The sequence below is a fragment of the Protobothrops mucrosquamatus genome, unplaced genomic scaffold, assembly GCF_001527695.2.
Source record: "Protobothrops mucrosquamatus isolate PMUCROS unplaced genomic scaffold, P.Mucros_1.0 scaffold9594, whole genome shotgun sequence".
Lineage (NCBI taxonomy): Eukaryota > Metazoa > Chordata > Lepidosauria > Squamata > Viperidae > Protobothrops > Protobothrops mucrosquamatus.
The window spans coordinates 1-10,242 of NW_015395383.1; the positions used below are offsets into that span (position 1 = coordinate 1).

General features: G+C 39.8%; 1 protein-coding gene across 1 annotated transcript in view; it reads left to right on the plus strand.

The window, feature by feature from the left end:
* Positions 1 to 730: 730 nt before the first annotated feature.
* Positions 731 to 10,242, plus strand: part of LOC107301022 (zinc transporter 9-like) — a gene marked incomplete at its 5' end in the record, with an annotated part of 11,875 nt that continues 2,363 nt past the window's right edge. The window contains 6 exons of the mRNA XM_015830292.1: positions 731 to 786; positions 1,744 to 1,879; positions 3,296 to 3,335; positions 4,445 to 4,516; positions 6,604 to 6,711; positions 9,571 to 9,736. Coding sequence (XP_015685778.1) covers positions 731 to 786; positions 1,744 to 1,879; positions 3,296 to 3,335; positions 4,445 to 4,516; positions 6,604 to 6,711; positions 9,571 to 9,736 — 578 coding nt within the window. The remainder of the gene's footprint in view (positions 787 to 1,743; positions 1,880 to 3,295; positions 3,336 to 4,444; positions 4,517 to 6,603; positions 6,712 to 9,570; positions 9,737 to 10,242) is intronic.

Sequence of the window (10,242 nt, forward strand, 5' to 3'; positions counted from 1 at the left end):
TTGATTGTTCTCACTGTCAGGAAGTTCCTCCTTAATTCCAGGTTGCTTCTCTCCTTGATGAATTTCCATCCATTATTTCTCGTCTTTCCCTCTGGTGCTCTGGAGAATAGTTTAACCCCTCTTCTTTGGGGCAGCCCCTCCAATACTGGAAGACTGCCATCCTGTCCCCCCTAGTCCTTCCTTTCTTTAGACTGGCCAAGCCCAAGTCCCGCAGCCGTTCTTCGTATGTTTTAGTCTCCAGGCCTTGGATCATCTTAGTTGCTCTTCTCTGAATTTTTTTCCAAACTCTCAACATCTTTTTTGTGACATGGTGACCAAGACAGATATCCTGTCTTGAGATTTGCCTCTGAGTTTCAAGGGGGGGGGGAGGAAGTGGTGTGATGGGTTGATGAAACACGGGGAGGACGGGAAGTGACAGGAAGTGTGTAATTTTAGGAGATCAGAGTCTTGTGATATTGCAGCTAACTTAATATCCCAAATTTTATGATAATTTGATGGGGGGTTTTTTTGGGTGGTGGTGGAGAGATTTTGATCTTTTTTTCAGTTTTGCACGACTGTAAAAACGGATAAGACATTAATGCAATTTCTTTACTCCCGTGAAACGTTTCTAAAATTAAACGACAAATTGACCCTTGTTTGTTTTGCGGGGGTTTTTTTGCAGCAAACTGAAATTCAAGACGCTGACTATAAAATGTGACAGTCTCTGCCCCACATTTCTTTTCACGTACAGGCCCTGCTCGCGTTGGGGATCAGTCAGTCTGTGAGGATACCCGATCAAAGCCACCCGTAAGGATTTTGAATCTTTTGTTTCCCCCCCCTCCCCTCTTGTTCTGAAATTGTTTTGTTGGATAGACCGTATCCTTGAAAAATTTGCCCAACTGGGTCTCCTGTTTCGGACATTTTGCCGAAGTCGAGATTCAGTGAAATAACTAGCAGTTTGGGAAAGTAAAGTTGACAATTCTTGGTGCTTTTAAGACCGTCTCGGGCGAGAATTTCTCAATCTCGACAGCTTTAAGCCACCTAGACCGGGGGGTATAGGCAACCTTGGCTCTTTTAGGACTCGTGGACTTCAACTCCCAGAATTCCTGCTGAGAGAGGGCTGTAAATCACTATGAAATGGTATATAGGTCTAAGTGTCATTGCTAACTATCATCTACCTATCAGTTATCTTATCTATCTATCTGGGGGAAAATCCGTAAACCGCTTAAAGAGGGCTATTGCTAGGAATCATTGCCTTTCCCAAGTCCGGATTTGCTTCTAAGGTCTATCCCTTGTTCACTCCCAATGGATTTCCAAATGTGATGGCAGTAATAATAATAATAATAATAATAATAATAATAATAATAATAATAATAATAATAATAATAATAATAATAATAATAATAATAATAATTATTATTATTATTATTATTATTATTATTATTATTATTATTATTATTATTATTATTATTATTATTATTATTAAAAATAATAAAGTTGGAAGGGACCCTGGAGGTCATCCAGTCCAACCCCCTGCTCAGGCAGGAAACCCTATACCATTTCGGACAAATGGCTGTCCAGTCTCTTCTTAAAAACTTCCGGTGTTGGAGCATTCACCGCTTCTGGAGGCAGGTGGTTCCACTGGTTAATTGTTCTAACAATTAACCAATTATGCCGCCTTCCGCTCTCCGACATTTCCTTTCCGTTTTTCCTTCCTGAGTCACAGCGGTGTTTTTTCTCCCCCCCCCCTCTCCTTCCTTCCAGGTATGGCTTCACAAACATGCGCTACATCGCATCTCTGATCAGCGGCGTTGGCATCTTCATGATGGGGGCCGGCCTCTCGTGGTATCATGGGGTTATCGGGCTACTCAACCCTCAGCCGATAGAATCCCTTCTCTGGGTACGTTGCGTCAAAAGGTCGGTTTAGCCGGGTGATTTGCGTCGCGATAGCCATGAAATTCTCTGGTTTCTTTCTTTCTTTCTTTCTTTCTTTCTTTCTTTCTTTCTTTCTTTCTTTCTTTCTTTCTTTCTTTCTTTCTTTCCTTCTTTGTTTCTTTCTTCCCTCTCCCTCTTTCATACTCTTCTTTCTTTTCTTTCCTTCCTTTCTTCCTTCCTTCCCTCTCTTTCATACTCTTCCTTCCTTCCTTCCTTCTCCCTCTTTCATATTCTTCTTTCTTCCTTCCTTCCTTCCTTCCTTCCTTTCTTTCTTTCTTTCTTTCTTTCTTCACTCTCCCTCTTTCATACAGACAGATAGATAGAAATAGAAGAGATATAGATAGGCAGGCAGGCTGGCTGGCTGGATGGATAGATATAGATATACATGATAGATAAGTAGATAGATAAGATAGATAAGATAGATATCAATGATAGATAAGTAGATAGATAGATAGATAGATAGATAGATAAGATAGATATCTAGGATAGATATAGATGATGGATAAGTAGATAGACAGACAGACAGACAGACAGACAGACAGACAGACAGACAGACAGACAGATAGATAGATAGATAGATAGATAGATAGATAGATAGATAAGACATAGATATCTAAGATAGATATAGATGATGGATAAGTAGATATATTAGATAGATAGATAGATAGACAGACAGACAGACAGACAGACAGACAGACAGACTAGATAGATAGACAGACAGACAGACAGACAGACAGACAGACAGACAGACAGACAGACAGATAGATAGATAGATAGATAGATAGATAGATAGATAGATAGATAGATAGATAAGACATAGATATCTAAGATAGATATAGATGATGGATAAGTAGATCTATTAGATAGATAGACAGACAGATAAGATAGATAGATAAGGATAGATATAGATGATGGATAAGTAGATATATTAGATAGATAGACAGACAGATAAGATAGATAGATAAGGATAGATATAGATGATGGATAAGTAGATATATTAGATAGATAGATTAGATAGATAAGACAGATAGATATAGATGATAGCTAAGTAGATAGATTAGATAGACAGATAAACTAGATAGACAGACAGACAAACCGATAAACACACACATTCATCCATTCATTCGCAGCCCAAATCAAGCCACTACAGAGCGATGAAACCCTTGGTGCTCTATTACAGTATTTGGGGAAATAATTGTTATTTTAAGACGGGGAGCACAGTTCCTCTTTAGAGGTCTGAAGCTCGCTGACCGGAATGCCAAAAATACACAAAAAGGATTTAATCCAGCCTCAAGATTCGGATCGTTGGTGGTATGAGGTGTACAGCTTAATATTGTACTAATACAATTAACTCCCGTTTTTGTTTCTCTGTTACTTTCAGGCTTACTGCATTTTGGCAGGATCTCTGGTGTCAGAAGGAGGTAGGTGACCTAGCAGGGGGGAAAATAAATAAATACGTCAAACCTTAACAAAGTGTGCAGTTGTTTCCTACACAAATTGAACACGGCTTAAGCCCTTACGGATAGCAGCATTCTGACCTGTCAGAATACTGTTGGTTAATGTCAATGAAGAATAATAATAAAAAAAAACACCGACCAGAAACATTAAAAAGATTATATGAGAATTTATTCCAGCGATCCCCTACGTTGATCTGATTCAAGAAAGCTGACTCGTCGGGAAGTCCGTTTCCCCACAAGATTTATCGACTTAATAGTCAGTCATCAAGAGAAGATGGATAGATTATATTCAGAATAAATATGGGACTAAAAAGTTCCATTTGGTTTTTGAGTATTAAATTTTAGAGTATTATTATTGTTAATATTTTATAATGGTTTATTTTTTCTGTTATTTTTAATTCTTACAATGATATTATTATTTGTTCATTATTGTGTTTAACTTTCATTTACTTAAATTTATCTAAAAAGGGAGTTAAAGTGCTTTATAGATTTGGTAATTTAATAGTTGGTTAATGTTATTTAGATTATGATTATTATTTGTTAACCCTGTGAATAGCTCTGGGAAGTGGGGGGGAGGGGGGTTTGGGGGTGGGAGGGGAATAATATTGTAATCTTTATAACACTTTTAATAAAAAAGAAAGAAAGAAAGCTGACTCGTTGGGAAGTCAATTTCACCACAAGACTTATCGACTTAATAGTCANAGACCCAGTTTGTATCCTGGTTGATTATCTGTTGGCCAGTAAGAAAAAGGATGTTAACTTCCTTGATGTCATCAAATTTGCAGGCGACACCAAGCTGGCAGGAACAGCCAACACTCCATTTTTCTGGTGCCGTTGTAACTTCGAACGGTCACTAAATAAAACTCTGGCAAGTTGAGGACTAACCCTGTATTTAACGGTTTCGGGGTTCCCTTCCCATTTTAAGGGGTCACTTTTCTGGATTCTTGTTAACGATAAAAACAAACAAAACACACACACACCCACACAGACCCCAAATCTGGGCGGGTGGGAGTTTGTGACTTTTTTTCCTGCCGTCCCCTTCAATGAAAATCGTTGTGTTGATGTCATTGCAGCTACTCTCCTGGTAGCTATCAACGAAATCCGAAGGAGCGCCCGGGCGAACGGACTCTCCTTCTATCACTACGGTAAGTTGGTTTTCATATGTAGGGTTTCCTGCCTGAGCAGGGGGTTGGACTAGATCAGGGCTTTTTTTGGGGGGGGGAAGAAATTTTATTGGTTTTTTAGTTTTTTAAAACAAAATGCTCAAGACACACCGTGGTGTTAGGGTCGTCAAACATCCAAAGACAAAACATATATACATAATTCAGTCAATGCATCTAATATTCCCTCTCTTTTTCCCTTAAGTAACATAATCTATTTAAAATAGTCCAATTCTAGCTTAAATTTATTCAACCCATACCTGATTTTAAAGCTTTAGAAATTTACACTACCATAATCAAATTAGCTTTCAAGTACAAACATCATCAGTTCGGGTATCCCTTCCAAATATATTCTAGTTCCTTGATTTGATCGTAGATCTGATTTAGTTCTTCTTCCACTAATATCCCTTAATTAAAATTAAAATATGAATCTATCCTATACGTATCTAGTCCATCCATTAATCAACCTCTCTAAGCTGACAGAAGAAAATCAAACCTTAAGTCATTTCGATCCATTAAACAGAATTCACATTACATCCAGTTAATTGTCATAACTAATAACATCCATGTTATCAAACAATAGATCAGGGCTTTTCAACCAGTGGTACAGGTACCCCCAGTGGTACATTGGCACCTGGCAGGTGGTACATGGCCCTGCCCAGCCTAGCCAAGTGTAGCGGTGGAGGGAACGAGCCAAAGCACAGTATAGGACTTGCTGTGAGAGAGTCCTCAGACTACCTGTACTTTATCACTTTTTTCCTTTTTTGGGGGGGGGGGTCATCAAGTTTTTGACTGGGGTCATCAAGTTTTTGCTCGTCAAAAGGGGGATCACATGACCCTGGGACAGTGTGACCATCATAAATATGAATCAGTTGCCAAGCATCCAAATATAAATCACATGACCCTGGGCATGCTGCAATGGTCATAAGTGTGAAAAATGGTCATAAGTCATTTCAGTGCAATTGCAACTTTGAACAGAGTTGTGTTTTTTTTTTTTGTTGGGTTTGTTCTTTTTGGGGGGTCATCAGGTTTTTGACACCTTGCTAGGTGGTACTCAAATATTGCCATATCCTAAAAGTGGTACAGTCGGTGAAAAGGTTGAAAAGCCCTGGACTAGATGACCTCCAACGTCCCTTCCAACTTTATTATTATTATTATTATTATTATTATTATTATTATTATTATTATTATTATTATTATTATTATTATTACTACTACTACTACTACTACTACTACTACTACTACTACTACTATTATGCAGGAATTTGTAATATCCATACTTTTCTCTCTCTCTACTGTTTCTTGAAATTGTATCGCAGAGAAGGAAACGATTATCATCATCATCATCATCATCATTATTATTATTATTATTATTATTATTATTATTATTATTATTATTATTATTATTATTATTATTATGACAGTTAAAATCCAGCATGAATAAACTTGGCGTTGGCGTTTAGGAGAATCAATTGATTGGTATACGGCCTCTCTGAAACTGGATCGGTGCTCTAATTTCTTTCCTTTTTTTTTTTAAAGAAAATTGTATTGGTTTTCTAATTTTACATTTAAATATTTAAAAAGCAGCGTGGCGGCTGAGTTAATCGACGATTCAATAACATACAAGTATCTTTAGTACAAATCTCAAACTATCACATTTTTTCCTCTCTTTTCCCCTTAGTATTTACTGTCTCATGTTTAAACTAATAACAATTCTTATTATATCGATTAAATAAATATAACTTTCTTACATTTATCAATAATTTTTAGGTTCTACATAGCCTGGTTATTTTAACATTCCATCTTTATAGACAATCAGCGTCCTAATTAGTTTTTTCCAAGCTTTAGTTTCCCATTAATATTTAAATTTAACATTTAGTATTTATAATTTCCAAGTTTTAAATAACCCCAGTTCCCTTTTATCACAGTTCATCGCAAAATCTAATGTTCAGGATACACGTCTTATCTATTTGAATATATTCTATTTCTCACCATTTTACACCAACTGATTAATAATACAGTATAACGTTCTTCTTTTCTGTTAATTGCTCTAATTTCTTTTGCACCTTCAGTTATCCAGGCTTGTGATCCCAGCACAAACGTTGTGTTGTTAGAAGACACGGCTGCAGTTCTGGGCGTGATGCTGGCTGCTACCTGCATGGGGCTGACCTCCTTAACAGGTGAGCCCAGACTGATTTTTTTTAAAATATTGTTAATATAGTAGTGGCCAAAATTGTGGAAACCTTTTGGGAAAAGTGTATTTTTGATTTTTGATGGCTAATAAGACCCCTTTCCATTTTTGGAGTAGTCCCATAAAATTATATATCAATGGAAAGATAATTTAATCAAGAATGTCATGCAACAAAGTTTGTTCAATGATCTGTACTGCATTCTATGAAAAGTTATAGTCAAATAACCAGAAAAAGGAAGCACAACTTGCTCAGATTGATCTCAGGTAGCTTTCCTTCACCTGATTGTAGCCAATGAGTGTGAGTGTTTAGAGAACCAATCAGGTGTCATCTTGTTTTGGCAATGAGCCAATCAGATCACGGTAGGATTCGGTTATTGATCTCATGTATTGAAGCTGAGAGGAGGACATTTGTCAGTGTGTTATTGTGATCGCTATCAAGTTGGTTGGGTTTTTTTGTGTCCTTTCATTGAGTGAGCTTGTAAAATGTAATAAAATTAAAATAATGGTGGAAAGAGTTGACTGGTTGCCCAGAAAGCGATGTAAAATAGTATTATTAAGTGAACAAGGCTACAGTTATAAAGAAATTAGAAGAAAAATGGGTGGAAACTTAACCAAAGGTGGCATTTCTACTGTACACTTTTCCCAAAAGGTTTCTTCAATTTTGGAGTCCTAGTGGACAATCACTTAGATAGGAGCCAGCCGTGTGCTGCAGTTGCCAAAAAAGCCAACACAGTGCTAGGCTGCATTAACGGAGGCGTAGAATCCACATCACGTGAAGGATTAATACCACTTTACAAGGCCTTGGTAAGGCCACACTTGGAATACTGCATCCAGGTTTGGTCACCACGATGTAAAAAAGATGTTGAGACTCTAGAAAGAGTGCAGAGAAGAGCAACAAAGATGATTAGGGGACTGGAGGCTGAAACATACAAGGAACTGTTGCTGGAATTGGGTAGGTCTAGTTTAACGAAGAGAAGGACGAGGGGGGACATGATAGCAGTCTTCCAGTATTTGAGGGGCTGCCCCAAAGAAGAGGGAGTCAAGCTATCCTCCAAAGGACCTGAAAGCAGGACAAGAAGCAACGGGTGGAAACTAACCAAAGAGAGAAGCAACCTAGAACTAAGGAGAAATTTCCTGACAGTGAGAACAATCAATGGAACAACTTGCCACCAGAAGTTGTGAATACTCCAACACTGCAGATTTCTAAGAAGAGACTGGACAGCCATTTGTCTGAAATGGTATAGGGTTTCCTGCCTGAGCAGGGGGTTGGAATAGATGACCTCCAAGGTCCCTTCCAACTTTATTATTATTATTCTTTGCAGCAGTTACAAACATGATGATTACCATCTCCCAAATTAACTCTCATGGTTCCCTTCTCCCAGTAAACAGCCCTTTTTAATGAGTAAATCCAGAATTTATATATGCAGGGGTGAATCCAAGCACATTCTCAGGCCTGCGTTTCGAGCGTCACAAAGAGGATTCTCCTCCAGCTTAATTCAATCTACTCAGACAGCTTAACAAATAGAATAGAATTCTTTGCTGGCCAAGTGTGATTGGACCCGCACAAGGAATTCATTTCTGGTGCAGAAGCTCTCAGCGTACACACAAGCAACGTGGGATCATCACAATCATAATCGTAAAATACAATCGTAAATCATAGATACCACACTCAGTGATAGGCATAGGATACTAAAGCAATCCGCACAAATCATCATAGGATACTAAATAAAAGCAATCAGCATAAATCGTGAGATAGAACAACAAAGTATACTCATAGGAGATTCTAGGTGGAATTTTCCTCCGATGGGATTCTCCCATGTATTTTACCAGGAAACATGGATAGGGCATTCTAGAAAAGTCAGTGCCCTCCTAACCATACCCAAGAACTCCAAGTTTGTTGGCGATGTCCATTTTGCTCTCCGAGTTCATGGTGACCTAACCCTAAGTGGAATTTTCCTCCAATGGGATTCTCCCATGTATTTTACCAGGAAACAGAGATAGGGCAGCCTAGAAAAGTCAGTGCCCTCCTAACCATACCCAAGAACTCCAAGTTTGTTGGCGATGTCCATTTTGCTCTCCGAGTTCATGGTGACCTAACCCTAAGTGGAATTTTCCTCCAATGGGATTTTCCCATGCATTTTACCAGGAAACATAGATAAGGGCAGCCTAGAAAAGTCAGTGCCCTCCTAACCATACCCAAGCACTCCGAATTTGTTGGCGATGTCCATTTTGCTCTCTTGAGTTCATGGTGACCTAACCCTAAGTGGAATTTTCCTCCCATGGGACTTTCCCATGTATTTTACCAGCAAACAGAGATAGGGCATCCTAGAAAAGTCAGTGCCCTCCTAACCATACCCAAGCACTCCAAATTTGTTGGCCAATGTCCATTTTGCTCTCTGAGTTCATGGTGACCTAACCCTAACCCTACTAAGTAATAGGAGAGATGAGAAGGATAATAAGTACTAAAGCCCTACTACGTGGTTTGGCATCCTAAGGGCTAAGACAGTGCCGTGGGAATTACGTGTTTAGCAGAGTGATGGCATTTGGGGGGCAAAAAACCAACTTTGTGTCCGGCTGTTCTGGTGCGCAATGCCCTACAGCGTCGTCTTGAGGGAAGAAGTTGAAACAGCTTATGTACAGGTTATGGGGGGGGCTGATAATAAATAAATGCACCGGTCTTTAAAATGGGCATAAAGTTAAGCTGGTGTCACTTTTTCCCCCTCCTGGATATGGTTGTGGGGTGGTTTAGGAAGAACGTGAGGTTCCTTCGCCCTGCTAGCAGAACACGAAAAGAGGAAGCGAAGAATTTCCCCTTGTGATGTTCATTGGGTGACTGGTTTACCTCTAGGTAACCCCTACTACGACAGCCTGGGCTCTCTGGGCGTGGGGACTTTGTTGGGAGTTGTGTCGGCGTTCCTCATCTACACTAACACGGAGGCCCTGCTGGGCAGATCCATCCAGCCCGACCGGCTTCAGAAGCTGACCGAACTACTGGAGTGTGATGCTGCAGTGCGGTAAGAGGAGTTCCGTTGGAGATCCATCCACCCAACGGCCCAACGGGTGGAAGGGCTGTAGTAGACAAGAGTAGAGTCGGAGCAAAACGTGGAAAGCGTGGAAGGGAAATTAGCAAGAGAGTCTTTGTCGCTCAGGGTGGAGCTGTGGAGCCCCCCCGTGGTGCTTCCTGACCTTGGTTGTTTACTTGACCCAACTAGGTAACATCATCAGTGCTAGAAGGGAGGAGGAGGAGGAGGACTGTGGGGTCCTTGGTGCTCTCTGAGCTTGGTGGCTTTCTTGCAGACGTTTCATGACCCAACTAGGTAACATCAGTGCTAGAAGGGAGGAGGAGGACTACTGTGGGGTCCTTGGTGCTCTCTGAGCTTGGTGGCTTTCTTGCAGACATTTCATGACCCAACTAGGTAACATCATCAGTGCTAGGAGGAGGAGGAGGAGGACTGTGGGGTCCTTGGTGCTCTCTGAGCTTGGTGGCTTTCGTGCAGACGTTTTGTGACCCAACTAGGTA